Source organism: Rhinichthys klamathensis, unplaced genomic scaffold, assembly GCF_029890125.1.
Source record: "Rhinichthys klamathensis goyatoka isolate OS25496 unplaced genomic scaffold, OSU_Roscu_1.1 h1tg000111l_1, whole genome shotgun sequence".
NCBI classification, from domain to species: Eukaryota; Metazoa; Chordata; class Actinopteri; order Cypriniformes; family Leuciscidae; genus Rhinichthys; species Rhinichthys klamathensis.
Genome location: NW_026606649.1, coordinates 11261260 through 11284297, shown reverse-complemented (window position 1 = coordinate 11284297; position 23038 = coordinate 11261260). Strand labels below are relative to the sequence as shown.

At 34.5% G+C, this 23038-nt stretch overlaps 1 protein-coding gene across 4 annotated transcripts; it reads right to left on the bottom strand.

Moving 5' to 3' along the window:
- Nucleotides 1-1772: 1772 nt before the first annotated feature.
- vars2 (valyl-tRNA synthetase 2, mitochondrial) lies at nt 1773-22813 on the bottom strand. 4 transcript variants are annotated; one of them, XM_056254474.1, is made up of 30 exons: nt 22585-22812; nt 21429-21645; nt 21265-21346; nt 20981-21081; nt 20077-20198; nt 19869-19935; nt 19682-19779; nt 18444-18525; nt 17287-17406; nt 17099-17207; nt 16918-17006; nt 16236-16326; nt 15541-15668; nt 12865-12968; nt 12546-12627; nt 11637-11713; nt 11301-11388; nt 11061-11157; nt 9692-9762; nt 9461-9586; nt 9130-9234; nt 7222-7290; nt 7059-7137; nt 6828-6955; nt 5369-5521; nt 5022-5258; nt 4804-4915; nt 2902-3089; nt 2663-2812; nt 1773-1985 (listed from the first exon to the last, which is right to left on the bottom strand). In XM_056254474.1, exons 2-30 carry the CDS (start codon nt 21639-21641, stop codon nt 1908-1910), a joined length of 3246 nt encoding a protein of 1081 aa, XP_056110449.1. In that variant the 5' UTR covers nt 21642-21645; nt 22585-22812; the 3' UTR covers nt 1773-1907. The 4 variants fall into 4 exon arrangements, with proteins under 4 accessions (XP_056110449.1, XP_056110451.1, XP_056110450.1 ...); XM_056254476.1 differs by having other exon boundaries at nt 11061-11154; XM_056254475.1 differs by having other exon boundaries at nt 22591-22812.
- Between the last annotated feature and the right edge of the window lie 225 nt (nt 22814-23038).

Genomic DNA, 23038 nt, shown 5'->3' with positions numbered 1-23038 from the left:
AGATTTTCCCACCCTCACGTCAGTAAACACATCATCAGAAAATAAAAGAGATGTAAAGAGATTGCAAGAGGGAGGGGAAATTATTTTGATTAAAGATTAAAAGGGCATATGAAAAAAAAATAATGATGTGCACAGATAAGTCATTTATAATACTGCAATATTCCATAAAAACAGGAATTGTCCATTTAGATTTTTATGCTGACTAACACATTACAAACAAACAAATAAAAAATAAACATGCTTGAGAATATAAACGTGACTATTATAAACAGTATTGCAACAATAAAAAAAAAAAGTAAATTAAAAAAACATTTTAATATTTTAAAAAGTAAAAAACAGAAAAAAGTCAGCACACCAAAGCACCAAAATATGCAAAACATGTTTATAGTGGACTCGCACACAGGTTACGTTTCGAGCACGCAGGCTCTTCGTCAGACGACATGCTCGAAATGTAACCTGTGTGCGAGTCCACTATAAACATGTTTTGCATACTATAAATGTAATGTGTGTGAGTCCAGTCCACTATTTATTTATTTTTTATTTGTTTTTAACATATTTTAGACCTTTGGTGTGCCGATTATTTTGTCTTTTCTGTTTTTTATTATGTCCTGTGCTCGACAAAGGTCCTTTGTCGAGCACCCAGTAATCCCAATCCTAAACATATTTTACCCGGTGATGTGCGTGCTAAATGACAATGGGTCACAAAATTTCAAAATCAGTCAAATTGATCAGCAACATAGTGGTTAAAGGTATAGTGCAACAAATACTATGTAGAAAATATTTTACTATTTAACCGTAGATTGGTGTTTGGTCTTAGATATTTCCTCATGGCTTATTAATATGAATCTCTTGGGCATTGCTCATATTTCATTTTCAGCACAATGAAAAAACACATTACTGTTCAGAAGACCCTTGACCATTTTTATTATCATGACTCCTTCGATGAAAAAACAAATATGGTAGATTAGAAGGAATCATTAAATTGAAGACAACACAGAGTATGACCTAGAATGCAACTGATAGGGAAGATATGATGAGGAAGAGTTCCCTGCTGAGATAGGCAACAATGACACAATCAACAATGACGACACCTACAGCCAACACACAGAATTGTCTTGCTTTGAAACGTGCTTGTGTTTGATAAGGTCAGTATGCAATATAAATGCATAACTTGAGATAATGTTATTGTTATAAAATGTAACCAAAGTGCAAAAATCGGAAACAATTTTTGACAATCATTTAACTGGTTTTACTGAAGTGAAGATAAATCGGTTATTACATACATTACAAATACAGGTTAAAATGGATGTTGGTGGTTAAATTTTGAATGTAAAGGCGTAATACTATATATTTTATGATAGTAGTAATGCATATATATATATATATATATATATATATACATATATTAGCATAATGTATAAGATTGTATAACATAATAAAATAATATAGCCTAATGGTCCTAAAACAGGCTGTTTATATAAATAGATCACATTCACCAATGAACCTTTTTCAGACTAGTTTTTTCCTTCATATCTATAGGCAGAGCAAAGAACATGTTAATTAATAAAGCATAGATGAGGTGTTTATTTACAAAAAAATGAAATTAATCTTAAAACAACCTTTTGTAAGTCTTCTTATGTATTTCACAGAATTTGATATGATGAAAAAAAAGGCACACAAAAGTAAAATGATTCAACAATTGTGTTATTTGGTAAATAATTTATTTTACATTAATGTTACATCGAAACCAACATAATAAATATGAACCAGACATTTTTGTTGTTGTTGTTGAATAAAGCAGTGACTCATTGCCTGTTTCAAGGCATCTTCATCAGATTTACTAAAAGAAAAAAGTATTCTTTCCATCTGGTTATTGGATGGCTTTAGTATTTGGTTCAATGTGTCCATTAGACTTCTTTCCTTATTTCTTCCAAAGCCAAAAGTTGGTCCTCAATGTTCTTCAGCTCTTTCTCCATAGCTGTGATCTGGTTATTTTAGAACACAAAAAAAATGCATGCAAGCTCCTTATTCAGCTGTATATATTATTCTATTGACAAGAATGTAGATTTCTCATGGGATATACAGAATGAAGCATGAAGTGCATGCATAAACTTTTTAAAGCACATAAATACATGTGCATAATCTCATACTGAACTTTATTAACACAAAATAAATAATGTTTTCTGTTGAAAATGGAATTTCAACAGTGTGTGAAAACAGTGTGCAATGAGGCTTGCAAGGAAACCTCATGCATTTCAAGTAACATAGAAATCCGGACAGCTATTTATAGCTATTTATATCTAGCTATTTATATTTGGTTTTCAAATATCTTTCTCATGTAGAGGTGGATGAATCTTACAAAGAAAATCCATGTCATATTTAACCTCTGGAATTGAAAGGAATTACCAATGAAGTCTTCCAAATTGTCATTAGATTAATAAAAAAAAAAAATTTTGATTACAATACAACAAATATTAGCATGATATACATAATGATTGCATGATGATTTTACAATTTAAATAATATATAATTGTTTGCATAATTATAATGGCAAAATAATGTCACAATGCAAAAAAGAAAAGGTCCTACAATAGGCTTCATTGTGTAAGATGGTCTGCACAGATTTTGTGAGGTAAAACTCCCCATTATCTTCTGTACTCACCTTATTCTCCGTCTCTTTTCTGACTTTATCAGGTACTTTTTCTGTGTAGTTGGGCACGTATGTCCGAGCAAGGGCTTGCTTGAGTTTGGATGCCAGCTTTTCTCTGCGCTGAGAGAGAAGAGCTCTCTGTTTGTCAGCATTAATACCATTCTACATTGACAGAGAGAGAATGAGACATCAGCAGTGTGTATATATAGAAGCATCCTTACTTTAGAAAGGAAAATCTTACTCTGCATTACCTGAACACTGAGATGCAAGCAGATGGAATGATCCACCACCCCTACAGCACTGGCCTTAGGTGGAGGGGAGTCAGCGAAACCTCCCTCTGGACAGTGCAGATGAAGCGCTGAGATTCGGCCCAGCGTGCAGATAGCAGATCTGAAGTGGAGAAGAGTCTCAGCCTGATCTGGTCCACACACTGCCCACACTAGAAGACACAACTATTATAGATCACATGATGAACGATTTAATCTACTACACACTAACCGGCCACTTTATTAGGTACACTTGTTCAATTGCATGCTAATGCAAATATCTTAACAGCAAATCACATGGCAGCAACTGAATGCCTTTAGGCATATAGACATGGTCAAGATGATCTTCTGAAGTTCAAACTGAACATCAGAATGGGGAAGAAAGGTGATTTAAGTGACTTTGAACATAACATGGTTTCCTGTTCTTAGCTGACAGGAGTGTCACCGGTGGGTTGTTCTGCTGCTGTAGCCCGTCTGCTTCAAGGTTCAACGTGTTGTGCGTTCAGAGATGCTCTTCTGCATTCCTCAGTTATAGCGAGTGGTTAGTTGAGTTACTGCTGCTTTTCTATCAGCTCGAACCAGTCTGGCCATTCTCCTTTGACCTCTGGCATCAGGAAGGCATTTTCAGCCACAGAACTGCCACTCAATGGATATTTTCTCTTTTCAGACCATTCTCTGTAAACTCTAGAGATGGTTGTGTCTGAAAATCCAGTAAATCAACAGTTTCTGAAATACTCAGACCACCCCGTCTGGCACCAAAAACTGAGGCTACTATTTACACAGGCTCACCAAAATTGGACAATAGAAGATAGAAGAAAAAAAGGTTGCCTGCTCTGATGAGTCTCGATTTCTGTTGCGACTTTCAGATGGTAGGATCAGAATTTGGCATAAACAACATGAAAGCATGGATCCATCCTGCCTTGCATCAACTGTTCAGGCTGCTGGTGGTGGTTTAATGGTGTGTTGGATATTTTCTTGGCACACTTTTTGCCTCTTAGTACCAATTGAGCATCATTTAAACGCCACAGCCTACCTGAGTATTGTTGCTGATCATGTCCATCCCTTTATGACCACAGTCTATGATGATTACTTCCAGCAGGATAACACACCATGTCACAAAGCTCAAATCATCTCAAACTACATTGAACATGACAATGAGTTCACTATACTCAAAATACCTCCACAGTCACCAGATCTCAGTCCAATGGAGCACTTTTGGGATGTAATGGAACGGGAGATTCGCATCATGAATGTGCAGCAGACAAATCTGCAGCAACTGTGTGATGCGGTCATCTCAATATGAGCCAAAATTGCTGAGGAATGTTTCCAGAACCTTGTTGAATCAATGCCACAAAGAATTAAGGCAGTTCTGATGGCAAAAGGGGGTCCAATTAACACCAAAACAGTGTTAATTTAGTATCATTGAGACACTATTATAGATTTGATTAAAACTTTGAATTAGTTATATATTTTTATACGTCTACAGCTTTTACTAATATTCATTTCAGTTTTTCATTTTAGTACATCGAGTTAAAATAAATAAAATGAGAAATGTTTTGGCAACTAGCTGAAATAAAACAAGTTTAAGGTTTATTTTAACGTTTTATTTTATTTCAGTTAACCTATATTATATTTTAAGAAACAAAATGTTTTTTATGTTTTTTGGTTAACAATAATAACCCTGACTGAAAATATAATATATTATATTACATTATATTATATTATATAATATAATATATAAATGTTAATTCAAAAATACTATAAGAGTATATCAAATAATATTAAAATATTACTTCAAAGTTTTGCAGTAGTGATACTTGCCTTTACAAACACAGCTACCAAAACTAAAACATTAACGTGAAGTCAAAAAAACGGAGATTTTCTCACAGTCAGGTCTTTCCTTTGTCATCTGGCACTGGGCCCTCAGTAACCTCGCCACTCTGACAACTTCCTGTACCAAAGAGAAGTCTGCTTCCTCCTTGGGAAAGTACCAGTGCTCCTGTGGTGAAGGAGGAGATTGAAAAGAGTTGTTTTGTGTCAAAAAGAACAACTGCATGTTCTCAGGCAGGGAGCAGGTGTAGTGTTTGTGTTTCCGACTGGCTCACCAGCTGTGAGGTCTTTGGGTAGGGCTGCACACACAGGCTGGAAGAGGTCCTGTCAGAGTCACCGTAAGGCACGAGTCTCTGCCACATCTCCTCTGTGAGGAACGGCATAAAGGGCGAGAGGAGAGCGAGAGAGACGGACACGCTGTGATACAACACAGACGTGGCCACCTGCCTTTCTCGAACTCTCTGTTCTTCACTATCAGAGCCTTCACATTTCAACACCGGCTTGATGCTTTCCTGAAGGAGTAAGAGAGGAACAAAAAAGCCAGTTTAGGGAGGAAACTCATCAATCAATGATTGTAAGATCCATCAAATCATGACAGCACTGCAGTGCAGATCATACTCACCAGGTAGACGTCACACAGACTGTGGAGCCAGAAAGAGTGCAGTGCAGACGTGACCGTGTGGAGCTCGAAGCTCTCGAAACCCTGCTCACACTGCTGAACTGTGCTGTACAGACGCGAACATATCCACCTGTCCATGCTAGATAAAGGATAGGTCTGAGAGACAAATTGAGAAAAACACTAAAATCAATATTAGTCTGCCTACCAGTTTTTTAATACCGATATTTAGCGAGGTCAATTTACAGATTCAGTCAATTTTCTGAATGAATGTACAGTACTGTTAAAAATGTTGGGGTTGGTAAGATTTTTTGTTACATTTTTGAATGAAACCTCTGAATTTATTTGAAAATACAACTATACTTGAAAATGTAATTTATTCCTGATGTTAAAGCTGAATTTTCAGCATCATTACTCAGTCTTCAGTGTCACATGATCCTTCAGAAATCAGTCTAATATGCTAATTTGCTGCTCAAGAAAAATGTCTTATTCTTTTCAATGTTGAAAACTCAGGATTTTTTAATCCTGAGAAAGTTCAAAAGAACAGAAATGTGACATTTAAGTCTTTTGTAACATTATAAATCTCTTTACTGTCACTTTTGATCAATTTAATGCATCCTACCTGAATAAAAGTATTCATTCCTTAAAAGGAATTCACAAAATTAATCAATTATTTCACTTAAAGGTGCTCTAAGCGATGTCACGCGTTTTTTTAGGCCAAAACATTTTTTGACAGCAAACATCTCCTCACTAACCGCTGGCTGCCTGTCCCCTGAACACACTGTAAAGAAACGCGATCTCTGTAGACAGCCCAGGCTCCACAAACAGCAACAAAAACAAACTGGGCTAACCCGCTCCACGAAACATGACAAACAGTTCCAGCCAATCACCGACAAGAAGGACTTGGGGGCGGGGTTTGGGGGGTTAGTGCGCGGATGAGGAGGAGGGAGGGTCTAGCTAGCCTCCATTTTGTTTGACAATACTTTAAACGTCAACAAGAAGTGACGTCACCCGACATCGCTTAGAGAACCTTTAATATTTTCTCAAAATTCCCTTGAAGCAAAATGTGCACTATAACAGGCTGCCAGTAGATTTTGTTACTAACACAAGCACACTGTGGAGGAAACAGTTATCAACTGATAATCTCAGTGAAGATCTGTGACTTCATCCTTCAAATGGATTTTCTGCCATTTTGCTTCTACAAGTCATTTAGCACTGGCACTGTTCTTCTTCCTTTATGATTTAATCTCATTAAACCGAATGAAAGCAGAAGAAAGAATGTGAAACAGCATAGTGGAGGTTCAGGACAAAATACAGCATGAGATAAAGCGTTTTCTTCATATTTAGGTTTAAATTCAGAACAGGAGGATGAAGAATGAAGATCATTAAATCATGTTGGTATTATGCAGTGAGCTGGATCAGATTCGACGGGTTGTTTTATTGTTATATATATTTGCTGTCGTACCTCCGCTAATGATGTCGGTAAACTTGCATCATGCAACGTGGCGAGGGTGAACCGCACCGCCTGCCACATCTTATTACAGAAATGTCTACAGCTCAGCACCTGAGACACAGACAGGCTGATGTCCTCTCCTGAGACAGGATTTGAACAAAACGTCAGCGGAGGGAGTAAAGAACTCTGGGTATTTCTGATCGTAAGGTTTGATTACATGAATCTGTAATGAGGGCGACTTACCCTGGGCTTTATAAGAGCAGAGAGCAAACCTCAAAGCGTCTGTCCCGCACTCTGGAATCCCTTTAGGGAAATCTTTCTTCTGTAGAAAGGACACATGAAATGAGGTGAACCTGCTCAGCTGGGAGCGACTGGATCACTGGAATAGGGAGAGCCTCGCACTGACCTGAGCCTCCATGGCAACAACGCTTTCTCTCGGATCCAAGTTTCCTTCTCTGACTTTCTCTTGAAGTCTCTACAGAGATCAAACCAGAATGTGACTGACAAGAAAATGAAGTCCTCAGGACAAAGTGGTGATTAGAACATTAGCTGCTTCAAATATTAAGATTTCACAATGGATTGGCTGTGCTTTCAAAATGAGTGGATTCAGTTCTGCCCTGAGGCCTGGTTAAAGACATCTGACTGATAGCTGTTCACTGCCAGCTGTACAAAGTCTTGTTATATTCATTAATACGTTTGAATTATTATTGTTATTAATATACTGAGAATTTAGTGTTTGAATGAACTAAAAAGGGAAAGGAGGAAAAAATACAGGCATAGAAAGGGCTTAAAAAGGTTTCAAATCAAGTATAATGGTATGAAACTACACTAATGTATAAGAAAAAATATATTCCAGTGATATTTTTGTATTATTTATACACTAAAAGCTAGTTTTGAATTAGCTTTTATTTTCAACTAGGTTTTAGTAATTTTATTGTGTTTTTGTCATGTCTCTTTAGCTTTAATTTATTTTTAAGTTCAAGTAATTTTAGTATTGCAACTTAAACATTTCTTTTCAGTTAGTTGACAAGGCAACTAAACTTTTTATATTATATTTTGTTATTATTATTACCTTTATTTCGATTAATGAAAATATTTTAAATAGTTTTCGTTAACATTTACAACACTGGTCTATTCTCACATAATATAAAGACTATTAATTATACAATTCTCTGTAAAAATAGATTTCTCTGTTAAAATGGGAATTTTGAGGCTTTTAGTCCATGTTTTTTTAGTTAGGGATCCACTAATATTAAAATTCTGGCCGATATCATAAGCCAATATTAATTAGTTATGGCTAATTACCAATAAATGGCTAATATTAAAATGTAATACTATTTTGTCAAATTTCTTTTTAAAGAAAAAAAAAGACTAAAATCAATAATTTAAATGCTACAAGTGAAATTAGGAATCACAACTTTATCATATACAGTATGAAAATGGATATTTATTCTGAGATTTGCAAAAGATTTAACAGTGTTGATAAATTATTTGTGTTTCTAAAGATTAACTTTAAATGTGTTAAATGATGGCAAAGGTAATTAAATGTAAAAAATAAAAATGTAAAAATGAGAATGCAATATTAAATATCCAATATTTATAAACTAAAACAATCTTTAATATCGGTACGGTACAGCTGTATTGTGCATCCCTAGTATCAGTTTCGAGGCCATCCATGTATTATAGCACACTCCTACTGTAAAAGCTGACTAAATACAACTTTTGCAGATATAATCATTTAACATTTGCCTTCTAGAGACATGGACCAAGTTTATTGATGACTCATCGCACACAGGCATTTTTATCCAATTAAATGCTCTCCAGTATAAAAAAGCCCCTCCCACTAACACAACCTGTAATTAACTTGCAATAACAAGTAGCAAATTATGTATGTATTAATGAGATATTACTATAGTTTTTATTAATATTTTGAATCAGCTATTATTTTCCGTTTTCATTTTAATTGAGCGAAGTGGTTGACTAATCACAACACACTGGTCTAGCCGACCAATCAGAGCACACTGTGCTTTTCGAAGGAGGGGCTTCATAGAGACAGGAACTAAACAGAACGTTACTGACAGACTGGAAAGAGAGTAGTTTTGAAAATTGAAAACCTATTCAAGTAGACCCCAAAAACAAAATCAAGACTTTGAAAAAGGGCATAATAGGTCCCCATTAAAAATGAAGACAAGCCGTTTGATTTGCAACACCCATAATTTCCAGTTTCAAAAGTAAATGCATCAATACAACATAATTTATGTTTTGCACGTGGTTAAAATAGGCCTTCAGACTGAGAGTGAGTATGTGTGTATACCTCCAAAGAAATCCCTGAGATGACATCAAGAGGGTCAATGACATTTCCTAAAGATTTACTCATCTTCCGCCCATATTTATCTCTCACCAGAGAGTGAAAGAGCACCTGTTTCACACAGTGATGGAGAAGTGAGAGAAAGAGCAATAAAAGAGTCAGAGCTGCACTAAACTTTTAAGACATTTTGATGGCAAAATAGATGGTAACATTTCTCAGTGACATTTTGGATACTTTTGGTATATGACACACATCGCAATATAAAATTTTCAATTCCTGCCAACCTTAAGATATGACATTTAGAGTTATGAGCTCAGCAATAAGCCATCAACACAACCTGTTTAAAGGGCAGCTGGCCTGTCAGCTCTCTGCCCAACATAACCATCCTGGCCACCCAGAAAAAGATGAGGTCACTTCCTGTTTCCAGAATGGAATTGGGGTAGAATTGGTTTAGGTCCTCTGTCTGAGAATAGAGAGTCAGATCAAAGCATGTTCATCTCCACATATTAAAATATAGGTGTTCTTGTTTTTTCATGATGGTGAGAGAAAAATGGACTATAAAATGAACCTGCTCAGGCCAGCCAAGCATTGCAAATGGAAAGAGACCAGAAGAGAACCAAGTATCCAGCACATCTGGGTCTGAAACAAACAGACACATGGTTGATTTGTGAGCAAGTAATACGTTTTAAGATCAGCCTTACAAAACAAATAACTCTGACTCTAAAAGTCACATTTCCAGTCATTGTAAAATAGTTCATACTGTATGTGCACGCCTGGGGCCGCACATTAGTGCTATAATAATGCAGCGAGGTGCTGAGTTGTTTGGTAACCGTGAACCATACAGTTTATTTTATGATTATTATTAATAATAAATGGCTAACAGGGGCTGTCAAGTCTAAATGTATCATAAGAGTAGCCCAAATTAATATATTTCAATTCATATGACAGATTTGTTTGATCAAAGTTTAATTTGTTGACTAAAAACTCTCAAATTTCATTCATGTGATTTAAATAAATGCATTCAAATTAGGGGTGTCACGATCAGCTGTATACAAAAACCACATTACTGAGGACAAACCTGATGTGACATTTGAATGTGAATGAGATTTGAAAGCTTGTGTCTGAAAATAAAAAATATCAGTGAATTATTTAACTTTCAGTAAATAATTTACATTTGTTTTCTTTTCCCACAAAGCTGACAGAGGACTATATAAAGCATGAGTCATATAAACAACTTTTAAGGTACTTTTTGTCACTCGGGGTTTGACAGTCCTGGGTGACCATTAACCTTATTTTACTAAAAAGGATATTCTGCTAAATGTCTTTTTTTAGCTCCACGGAAGAACAAAAATCATACAGGTTTGGAACAACAACTCAAATGAGTTGGCATTCCTTAATATCTGTTCTTCAATATTTCTTCCATTACTGAAATATACATTAACATTTAAAAGTTTGGGTCAGTACAATATTACTTTTATTCAGCAAGACATTTATGATGTTACAAAAGATTTCTATCTCAAATAAAAGCTTTTAACATTCCATTCATCATAGAATCCTCTATCATGGTTTCCAAAAAAAAATATTAAGCTGCACAACTGTTTTCAACATTGATAATAATAAGAAATGATTCTTGAGCACCAAATCAGCGTATAAGAATGATTTCTGATGAATGATTTCATTACTCCCATGTGACACTGGGAGTAATGATGCTGAAAAATCAGCTTTTCTATAACAAGAATAAATAACATTTTAAAATATAATAAAATAGAAAACAGTTTTTTTAAAATAATAATAATAATTCAAAATTTCACAGTATTTTTGATTAAATAAATGCAGCCTTGGTGAGCATAAGAGGCCACACTTTTGAAAGTAGTCTAGATTATGAGTAGTAATCATCAAAACAGAAGTGTGATTCATGTCAACTCTATGATAATCACCCTGTGTGAGTGTGATGGCATCAGGATTCACCCCAAACTTCACAGCCGCACGATGTCGAGCCTCTGCAGCACTCCTGCCCCAGACCCACTGCTCCTGCTCGAGACAGTCAACAACCGTCAAAGCTTTCGTCAAAACCTCACACAATATGATCAGGCCTAATCATGGACACATTATGGTGGAGCAAGTACATTAAAGGTCATCTTTGGGCTAGAAATGCAGATTTTATGATAGTCGCCCACCTCTTCTGTGTCCTTTGAGTTTTGCAGAGTCACTCGATAGGCTGGAATCTGATGACCCCACCAAAGCTGTCTGGAAATACACCAATCACTGCAAGGTGGAGATATAAATGAAGTTATAAAAAATCTTATTCAAGCATGAAATTGAAAGAATATTAACAGAAGAGTGTCACTGTTCATATGGACATGACCCTAAACCAGCCTAATTATACAGAGTCTCCTTAAAACTCACTGACAAGTCAAATAGACATTCAGACAACCTACAAAATAGTCCATTTTAAAAATCAAGCTTTGCATATGTAAGAAAGATCTATGTAGTGTGGATATAATAAGGCTAACCTGATGTTGGACAGCCAGCTCTTCCACATTTTTGAATAAAAGTGAGGAGTAATCTGTAGATCCCCTTCTTCCACTGCCTAAAAAGAGTATTTACATGGGATGTCAGTGTGTAAATCAACAAAATCATCAAAAAGAATAATCAAATTTCAATGGCAAATTAAAGGTTTGTACAGCATCATTGACCAGTAACAGGAATATGTTTTCCAGTAAAGCTCTTGATGAGCCACGCATTTGCTATTGCTCGAGGGAATATTGACGGGGACGGTAATTAAACCACAAGCATGTCAATTCAAGGCCATATAAACAAAACCAGGATTATGAAACGTTAACTGTAAATGTGCATAACTGTTCGATTACTTTGGTGAAGGTAATATTTTCAATGGTTTCGAAAGAAGTCTCTTTTGCTCACCGAGGCTGCATTTATTTATTTTTTAAAAGAAAAAAATCCAGTCAAAACAGTTATATTGTGAAATATTTTACATCCATTTTCTGGTTTACTATATTTTAAAATGCTTCAGGAAACATTTCTAATTATAATCAATGTTGAAAACAGTTATGCTGCACATAAACCATGAATAATTTTTGGCGAATTCTTTGACGAATCTTTTGATGATTCTTTGAAAAGAACAGCATTTATTTGAAACAAATAATGATCTATTGTTACATTATAAATGACTTCACTGTCACTTTTGATAAATGTAATGCATCATGCAACCTTAACCGTAAACTTTTAAATGATAGTATATATAACTATAAGTAATGTATACATATGATTTTATTATTAGCCTTATTATAATTATGTGTAAGACATAGCTGAACAACTGTATCCGTCGCAAATACTGTGTTGGTTTAGCGAATCAGCACAATTTAAATCTAATGCAACCACACATTTAAAACACACTCACTCACTTGAACTGCTTTCTTGCCCATTTCCTGACAGCGTACAAACCACTGTTTCTTCAGCAATGGTTCAATGACATCTCCAGAGCGACTATGTGGGAGGAATAAAATCAAGACATGACATAATGTCAAAGACTACAGGTATTTTTTTAGTCAAATAATAATAATAAAAAAAGCTGCCAAAAATGTTTTAAAGGAATAGTCTGCCTAAGTACACAAACGTGTGGTGAAATATAGACAGATGATAATTCAGCAGCCTGTAATTATCTCAGAAGTGAGAAGATTGGGAAGAATTTACTGGTTTGGGGTCTAATTTACAGTGGTTTACCTGCAGATTGGTAATGACATGGGATGATCCTTCTTTCCTCTGAACAGATTCCTCTCCATCAGCGCAGTAATTACTCGTTCTCTGGCATCAAAGCGTTTAACACCCTGAGAGACAGAAACATACTTTACATGCTCAATATCCATTCCTTCAAATATAGAGATACCTTAAGGCTAAAGCTGTCATTATCATTCATTTGTTGTTGGCGATTCATTCTAATGCATATAAATACAAAGAATGATTTAATTGTTATTTTATTTTCAGAGACTTCCCTATCATCTTTCGAAGAAGATCACTTTCCATTTAGTTTTCCTTTTTGGAACTCAGTCAACTCAATTATTACTACTAATATTATGCATAATTATATTATATTATATTATATTATATTATATTATATTATATTATATTATATTATATTATATTATATTATATTATATTATATTATGCAGTAGTAATACATTTTATGTGATAATTTCTTCACTTCTTGCACTATTTTAACCCAGAGCAACCTAAGCATTGACATTAATAATGTATTTTCTTCTCAATTTAAAATTGTTCTCAGGAAGTCGATAAGTTAGCATATTTAATATTGATTTTTAAGCACATTTAGGCTTTGGGTTGAATTTTGGTAACAGGTTTGCACAATTAGACCATGCTACTATCAAATATGCTTTAACATTCTAGACCAGACTTCCTCAGACTTCCTTAAACTGTGGATAAGTTGATCTCAGAGCCCTTTCAAACTCGCAATAGTTTCATGATCTTGAAATATACATGACCTCCTGTAATACAATATGTTAAAGGAGCTGTATGTAAGATTGTGGCCAAAACCGGTACTGCAATCACTTTCAAATTACTGTAGAGCGGTGTATCCCCTGCATTTTATTGGCTGCATTTTTTTATCCGACACGTGTGTAGCTGCAGCTGTGGTAACTAGAGCAGAGCTGGCAACCCGGATGGCGCAACACTACTGACTTCGTGAATGGTCGATAGGTGGAGGGTGGAGCATCAGACCAAAACACAACATGACAACATCAACATCAGTTGAGGGCTGCAACTTCACTTTTTAAATGACAATATCCTGGCCGGACTACTGTTGTCAGTGATATAAGTATTTGAAATGAACATGATTTCTCAATGTCTAGTGACATATCAGGGCCATTTTATGATTAATTCAAATAAATTTCTTACATACAGCTCCTTTAATGCATTTATAGAGGCCTGCTCTACAGTACAGATTCTTTGACCTTTACAAAGTCTTTCCAGTGAACAGACCTTCGATATGTTCATCAGTTTCACAATCCTCACTGACCCCTGTAATATATACTGAAGATGCACATTGCCTAGTAGCTAGTTTGACCTTTATTTTTTTTTTTAAGTCTTGCAGCAAGCTATGTTTCTCTCAGAGGCCTCTGACACTCAAAACTGAATAGGTTTCATTGTGTGAATAATATAAATCAATGCTGAGCACTAAAAGCCCATTCAGACTAAGGATGATAACTATATCGATAACTATAAGCGATAACTATAAGCATTCAATTGTAATAATCGTTGTTATTCTATGAGAATATGGAAGTTAACACCACAACTATAACAATAGGGACGGAGAGGAAAAATATCTTTGGAATCACTTTCAGAATGTTTTTTTGTTTGTTTTTTACAGCTGATGAATGATAAAAACATTGACATTAAATCAGAATCCATCCAAATTTAAAACTGCAAAGTGTGTGCTAATACAGTTATTATAATTAGCGTTATATTTCTAGTTAGCATAGTTATTTACTTACCCATTCACACCAAGTTAAGCACTGAGTACTGTTTTGTTTTTCTACAATTAGAAATAATGTCTCTCAAGTTGATGTCTTATAGGGGATATAATCATTTGGTAACACTTTACAATACGATTCCAGTTGTTAACAGTAGTAACATGAACTAACAATAAAAAATACTTCAAAAGCATTTATTAATCCCAGTTAATGTTAATCTCAACATTTACTAATACATTTTTAAAATCAAAAGTATTTTATTAACTAATGTTACCAAAATGAATAAATACTGTAACAAATGTATTGCTGATTGTTAGTTATTGTTAATGAATTAACAAACAATAAATAATGCAACCTTTAGTAAAATGTTACCAAATATTTGTTTTTAAATCTCTAAATATGAAACAAAAAACAAATTATTATTATAAATCAAATACTACAAGCACTATAAGTAAAAATAATCAAATATTTACTGAAATTATACCTTTAATATGAAATTATACTGAAAATATAAGTCTTTACCCATATTAGCAAAATATACAGTAGATATTAATTATTTGCAATAAAAACAAGGGACCAATTTTGCTAATAGGTTTTAACATTTATGGTGGTCGGATTAAACCTTTATCCCATGATCAATAATTGTAATGAGGTGGTTGTGTAATAATTCTGAGGACACAGTCACCATAAAATCAAAATTGACCATTCATCTTTTTTATGGAATATTCCAGTGTTTATCATAAATTATTTATCTGTGTACATTATTATAATTATTTTTATTTATGATCCCTTACAATCCTTAAACAAAATAACTTGCCCTCCCTCTTGCAACGACTTCGCCGTTTCACTCGGATATTGGTCACAATAGAGAATAAAAGGTTGGTAAAGGTAAATTGTAAAATGATCTCTGTACCTCTAGCCATTGGCCACAGACTGAGGTCATGGTCCCATCTCCTCCAATCACAGTGAGGTGTGGGAGTGAATGTCTCTGAGAGAGTAGGAAGTCAGTGTGGTCATGAGCTGGTGTCAATTTAACAGCACCTATGAAGGCAAAGTTGAAAGACTGGGGCTGAAATTTTAATAGTGAAATTTCATCAGATTATCAGGCAAAAAAGGTCTATTGTCCATTGACAATAGTGTAGTTATGAAGCACCGCTCACACAGAAGTCACTTTTAATCCAAGCAGCTTTCTGTTGGTCAATGTGACAAATCCGTGTCACCAATATTATATCTTGCAAAGCCTGTGTGGGGAAATATTTCACCCTAACAAGAAATTCAAGACACATGAATTCCTATTAAAAAGACTGTATATGTATAACAGTGATTGCACCTTAAGGCTGTATTCTCAACTGATTTTTTGCAATGTGAACAGTCGAGGTGAAAATTGTCCAAATATTTTATATATAGGTCTCTTTTGGAAAACGCCATCACAGATTTGTTCTTTTGCTATTGTAGCAAATGGGAACTAAAAATGTATAGAAGTTTACCCCACTATCATAACTTTTCCTGAGAACCCTGGAAATGTGGAAAGGGCCCATTTAATTTGTTATCAGCAAAAAAAATTAACCACTCATCTCCAAAAATATCATGCATAAACAAATGAAATACCTGTGCCAAATGTCATATCCACCATAGAGTCAGTGACAATAGGTAATAACCGCTCAGTGAATGGATGCCTGCAGTGTTTGCCATGAAGATCCTGAAGTAAAAAGAATTCATATTTTGGGCTTGAGCTTTGGTTGTAAACTGAAAATATTCAGTATTCTAGGTCACAATAGCCCAGAAAATGAGCACACTATGTAGTACAATAATATCTCGTTCGAACAGAAGTACAGCCATGAGATTTAAATGTATACATTACATGAAAGCTGAATAAACAAGCTTTCCATTGATGTATGGTTTGTTAGGATAGAACAACATTTGGCCGAGATACAACTATTTGAAAATCTGAAATCTGAGGGTGCAAAAAAAAAACTAAACATGAGAAGATCGCCTTTAAAGTTGTCCATTTATGTTCGCGATTGTGCTACATTCACTCACAAAAATAAATGTTTTATATATTTATGGTAGGAAATTTACAAAATATCTTCATGGAACATGATCTTTACTTAATATCCTAATGATTTTTGGCGTAAAAGAAAAATCGATCATTTTGACCCATAGCTACAATGTATTGTTGGCTATTGCCACAAAAATACCCGTGCGACTTGTGACTGGTTTTACGATACAGGGTCACATATCATAAGCACAGTTGACAAGAAAATCCATTTGAAAACCATTATAACTTTACTTTATATCGAGGGTCATCGGGATGAACAGCAATGGCCACATCTCCCAGCATCGTCTCTGGACGAGTGGTTGAAACGGCAACCTCTCTTTCTAAATAAAATAAATAAATAAACCACACCTTAGAACTAAAGGGGTAAAACAAAATCTCAAGAAATCGAGCAAACTGAAACAAGTCCACTTACCCTGTCCCTCCAAAGGATATGCAAATGTAACCATGATCCCAAACTCCACTTTCTGCTGATAGCCGGGAACAGACAGAAGAGTCCTGCCAGATAGCTCCTTTGAGTCCACCTTAACACATCGAACCATGCCTTAGTCTACAACAAATGTGTGGCATTGTTGTCAGATATTGTTCGGCCCAGTGATGCACCTCTATATCTGAGATGGCTGACTCTAACGCACAGCTCCAGTTGACCAGACCTTCGGAACGATAGATGAGCCCAGAGTCACACAACCTGACAAAAGCTTCAGTCACAGCACTGCTGAAACCCTATAGAGAGAAAAATTTATGTTTAATACAATTTTGTAGACAAAATGTCTCCTAAAACGGATGAAAATTGCAGTCGATAATAGTCCTGGTTCATTCGTCACAATGAAAACCCTCAAGAAAAAGAAGTGCGCTTAATAGTATTGAATGTGTACGTCAAATCATAAAAGTATATTTGGTTACATTTTATTTTAAGTTACTTTGTACTCAAATAAGTACTGGGTGATATTAATCAACTACGTGTAATTACAATAGAGTTACGTTTAAGGTTAGTTACTTGTAATTATGCATAATTTACTGTTATTACTATAACAACGTCACCTTAAAATAAAGTGTTACCGTATATTTTAAACAAATCTGTACTTGCAGATACTATATTAATGGGATAAATGGTACGCACTTACAACATTGACTAAAGTGTACTTTGTAATACTGTCAAATTAAACGTTTTACTTTTTAATTACATTTTAAATCAATAGTTTTAATAATCTATTGTCATGCATAATAAAAGTACACTTATTTTGATGTGTTGACTAACATACTTAAGCACATGTAAATTACTTGATTATAAATGATTCAATATTGCATTTAAAGTTAATATATTTTAAATGTGCTACAATTCAGCTTAATCATAACAAATGTGAAATTATAAATACATTTAAATAAATGACACACAAGTTTCAATAGAAATGAGATTGAAGTACAGTATACTTTAATATACCATGAATGCTTGTCAGTGTAATCGGCACAATTTAACCACATTTCAAAGACGAAGTAGTTATAATATTACAAACAATGGGGCACTTAAGTTCAATTTAACTGGGTCTAAAAAAGCCCTCTAAAGTTCAGCTAATTGTATTTAATATAAATGTAACCTATAATATATTTTCGTTTAAATGCAATTAAATGTAATTAAGTATCAGAAAATATTAAAAGTGTGAACTGAATGTATAGTATATTATTTACTGCAGGAATACAGTACCACGGTAGTATGCTATTCTAAACAAAGCCAATGTGTGAACTGAGAAAGTTTTTATTACCGGGTCCATCGTAAAACAGGCTCTGCTCCAGTCAAGAGATGCACCTAGTTTTCTCAGCTGATGATAAATCTCATCCCCTTTTCTAAAAAAAAGAAAAGACAGAAGGCCAAACATTTAAGTTGAATTAAAAAAGACGTCCCTAAACAGTTACCGTATGGAAATGGATAATGTAATAGTTGCAATTGTACCATATACCGACCCTGAACCACTGAAAGGCTCTGATATATATGGAATCGGATATAAAAAAATACGGTAATTGCAACGTTTTATCTCACAATTTTTACTTTTCTTGCAGTTGAGAGATAAAAACTCACAATTATGACTTTATTTCTAGCAACTGCGAGATATAAACTCAAAATTCTGGCCTTTTTTCTCAGAATTGTGAGATATAAACTTGAAATTCTGAGAAAAATTATTTTCTTTCAATTCAGACATTATGATACTCAATTTATCGAGTTTATTTCTCACAACTGTGAGATATAAATATGCAATTGCTAATTATAAAGTGTTAATTTGCAGGAATCAGTTTTTGGACTTGATTTCTCGCGATCTTGCAAACTGTGAGATATAAACTGTCAATTCTAACTTTTTCTCGCAATTGTGAGTTTATAATTCTGACTTGGTTTTTTCTTAGAATTATGATATATACACTTATTTAAATTTAAGTTATAAAGACCGAATTGCAAGATATAAACTTGAAATTCTTAGAAAAAATATTTTCTTGCAATTCAGACTTTGTGATACTCAATTGCGAGTTTATTTCTCACAACTTTTTTACTTTATTTCTCACAATCTCGCAAACTGTGAGAAATAAACTTGGAATTCTGACTTTTTTTCTCAGAATTGTGAGATATAAACTCGCAATTGTGAGTAATAAAATCTGAAATTGCAGGATTTTTTTTTTTTTACTTTATTTCTCACAATCTGGCAAACTGTGAGATATAAATGTGCAATTCTGACTTTTTTTTGCAATTGTGAGATATTAACTTGCAATTCTGACCTTTTTTCTCTCACAATTGCGAGTTAATAACTGGCAATTCTGATTTTTTTCTCCCTCAGAATTGTGAGATACTTTCAATTGGAACTTATAAAGTCTAAATTGCGGGGGGGAAAAGTCTGAATTGTGAGATCAAAAGTCGCAATTAACCGTTTTATTTTTTATTCTGTGGCAGAAACCAGCTTCCATATAGATATATAAAGAAAAGAAGGACAGCAAAAAAGGAGAGACAAAGACTCACTCATTTTTCCATCTCCAGACCTGTTTGAGGAACTCCTCTCTACTGTAGTCCTGTCTGCACTTCCCCTGTTCCCTCAACAGCTTCCTCTCCACCACAGACTATCACACACATCAGAGAGTTTTCTGAACAGCTAATACACATAGAAAATAAAATCTCAGCATCATTAACAGATGTAGAGATGGGATACCTGTGTTGCAATTCCAGCATGGTCACAGCCTGGAACCCATAGCACCTTGTAGCCCTGCATCCGTCGCCTGAATTTAAAACATCATAATAATATAAGATAATATTGGAGTCTGACAAAGAGTCCATTTATAGAGATCTTGTATGTATCATGTATTGTTGATGTATGTTATGTTACTGAGTGTTAATCAAAGAGTTTCTTAAAATGGTACCAGCGAGCCAAAGCATCTTCTATAGCCACTGTCAGTGCATGTCCCAGATGTAAAATGCCGGTCACATTTGGCGGTGGAATACATAAGGAGAAATATTTATCAACAGAATGGGGCTGTTTACTCTGAAGAATAAGACACAAAAAAAACTTGGTTAAAAACATTATGATATGTGCAAAAACTAAGAACACTAATAAATGTATGTCAAAAAAGTATGTAACGTACAATAATACATCCGCTCTACTAAAAGAACAAAGTCGGCACAGCTTATGCTCGCCAATGCTGCATTTATTTGATCAAAAATAGAGTAAAAACTGTAATTTTGTGAAATATGATTATAATTTAAAATAACTGTTTTCTATTTGAATATATTTTAAAATGTAATTTATTCCTGTGATGGTAAAGCTGAATTTTCAGCATCATTACTCCAGTCTTCAGTGTCACAAAATCCTTCAGAAATCATTCTAATATGCTGATTTACTGCTCAAGAAACATTTGTTTATTATAATAGTTATTTCATAATAGTCGAAAACAGTTGTGCTGCTGAATATTTTTGTGAAAAGCACGATTCCCCCCCCCCCCCCAAGATTCTTTGAAAGTTAAAAAACAGCATTTATTTTAAATTTAAAAAAAATTGTAACATTATAAATGTTTTTACTGTAATTTTTGATCAATTTAATGCGCCCTTGCTGAATAAATAAATAAATAAATCATTAATTTAAATAAATCCATTTATATGAATTCATCATAAAGAAGCAATAACCACACTGGTTGAAGTGCTGGTAATAAAAAGTTTCAGACATACTTTAGACAAATTGTTTATAGTTTAGACTTCAGACTATCTCATTGGATTAACAGATTATTAATGAAGATAATAATGCATATAAACCTATAACTGCTCCCTTACATGCTGCTCAGGACTGAAGAATCCCTGTTTCTCCCACCACCGATACCAGCCAAACTCCACATATTCTGGGCTGTAGGATTGTGGGAAGGGCAGACTGGTGTCTAAAAGAGAGGATGTTTGGAAGACATGGGAGTTAAAGAGATAGGGATGATATCACAGGCATCTATAATACGGTAACTGCATTAGTCAAACATAAACCCCATCAGTGGAAAAAACATTCAGAGCATCAATGCACAGTAACACAAGAAATAATATGAAGAGAAGGAGGAAAAGCATTCTGTTACCTTTCTTCTCTCCAGGTAAGAGTGCTTCATTGTAGGTTGTTTTCTCTTTATCAGACCAGCTCAGTTCAACATCATTCACATCCTATAAGAGTTAAAGGGTTATAAGGCTTGAATGGTTTTTAAACCATATGAAATGTGCACTGTTTTGATTATGCATAACCCACACTACTGAGTATGGCCTTCTCCCGTGCTCGTCTGCGTTTGGCTTTCTCAGCTTGTGTCCTGGGATGATGTGAAGGCTGTGTGTTGGATGGGGTTTGAGAGCAGAGTCTGCAAGCCCATGTGCTCCAGGCTTTCTGTAGATCTCTGCTCCAGATTCTGGGTGAAACCACATGCACAGACTTCCACATGTCCTGAAATCTGGAGCGCTTAAGCATGGAACTAGTGTAAAAAGACAAACAAAATTTGTCTTGTAACCAAAATGTGACCACACACACACACATGTCTGGTCCACTATCTTTGTGGGAACTCTCCATAAACGTAATGGTTTTTATACTGTACAAACTGTATATTCTGTCCCCTTACACTAACCCTACCCCTAAACCTACCCATCACAGAAAACTTTCTGCTCTTTTACATTTTCTAAAAAACATCATTAAGTATGTTCATTAATCAATTTCCCTTGTGGGGACCATTGGCTAGTCCTCACAATGTAGGTGATTTCACGTTTTACTATTCTTGTGGGGACATTTGGTCCTCACAATCTAATAAAAACGAGAGCACACACACACACACACACACACACACACACACACACACACACACACACACACACACACACAAAAGACTAAATAATTGTAAACAATTATTTAATTTGTGCATCACATTTAAATTCTTGAGTAATAAAACAAAATAAAATTCTTAATTTTTTTTAGACATGACACCATGGTATTTTTTGCCATGTACTTTGGAGTCAGTGTTGTTATTGTTAACTACAATTAAACAATTAAAATCATTTTTTGGTCACTGCAATAAAGCTGAAATGAAATGAAATATAAATATTAGATGAAAAACCTCAAACTTAAAAAAAAAATTATATATATATATATATATATATATATATATATATATATATATATATATAGTAAGCATTCAGTACAATGGTACAAAAACAAAAAAAAATACATGAAACAAACAAACATGCAGGATCAAAGATGTTTGATAGTCCTTTAAGCGATCAATGAAAGTTCGCCTTTAAGAAAATATTATTAATAAATGCGTACTGCAACTTTATGAAAGGGATCCTTTACAGAATTCACACGTAATCTTATGATCAGAGAAAAACTGCATTTTGAAAATGACAGATAAAAAGGAAGGTACCTTCACTAGATGTGTGCTATCACTGGGCGCAGACATATTGCGGATACGGCATTGATTTTTCCCAGTGATATATTTAGGTTTTTAAATTCGGTATGACTTAAAAACACAAACGAGTGATAAATCAAATCGCTGCGAACAGTTAAAGTTAAATTAGAGGGGATTATATTTCCTTCTCGATATACAAGTTCTTGTAGCGTCCGCTGTTTCCTACCGGGTAGTTTTTAGAGGAACACTCAGCGGTTGCGTCTCAAAAGCTAATGACCTGTCTATCTAGACAGCGTTGCTACGCGTCAAGATTGCGTTGCTCTTTCTAAGATCGTAAAAGTTTTGACGTGTTTCGAGTAACCATCGATTTATATCTAGAATTTAGCTGAGCTGACTTAAAATACATCTATAATGTCACAAATTCAGTCTAGGTAGTCAGCTCACTAGTTTTTTGAAACACAGTCAACTT

Excerpts from the sequence above, each read along its gene's own strand:
- vars2 (XM_056254474.1), bottom strand. The coding sequence starts at position 21,641 with ATGCTTAAGCGCTCCAGATTTCAGGACATGTGGAAGTCTGTGCATGTG. Across the intron at positions 21,082-21,264 it reads CTTACCTGGAGAGAAGAAAG|ACACCAGTCTGCCCTTCCCA; the intron begins GTAACAGAATGC and ends CCTCTCTTTTAG. Across the intron at positions 17,407-18,443 it reads CCTGTTTTACGATGGACCCG|GGTTTCAGCAGTGCTGTGAC; the intron begins GTAATAAAAACT and ends TTCTCTCTATAG.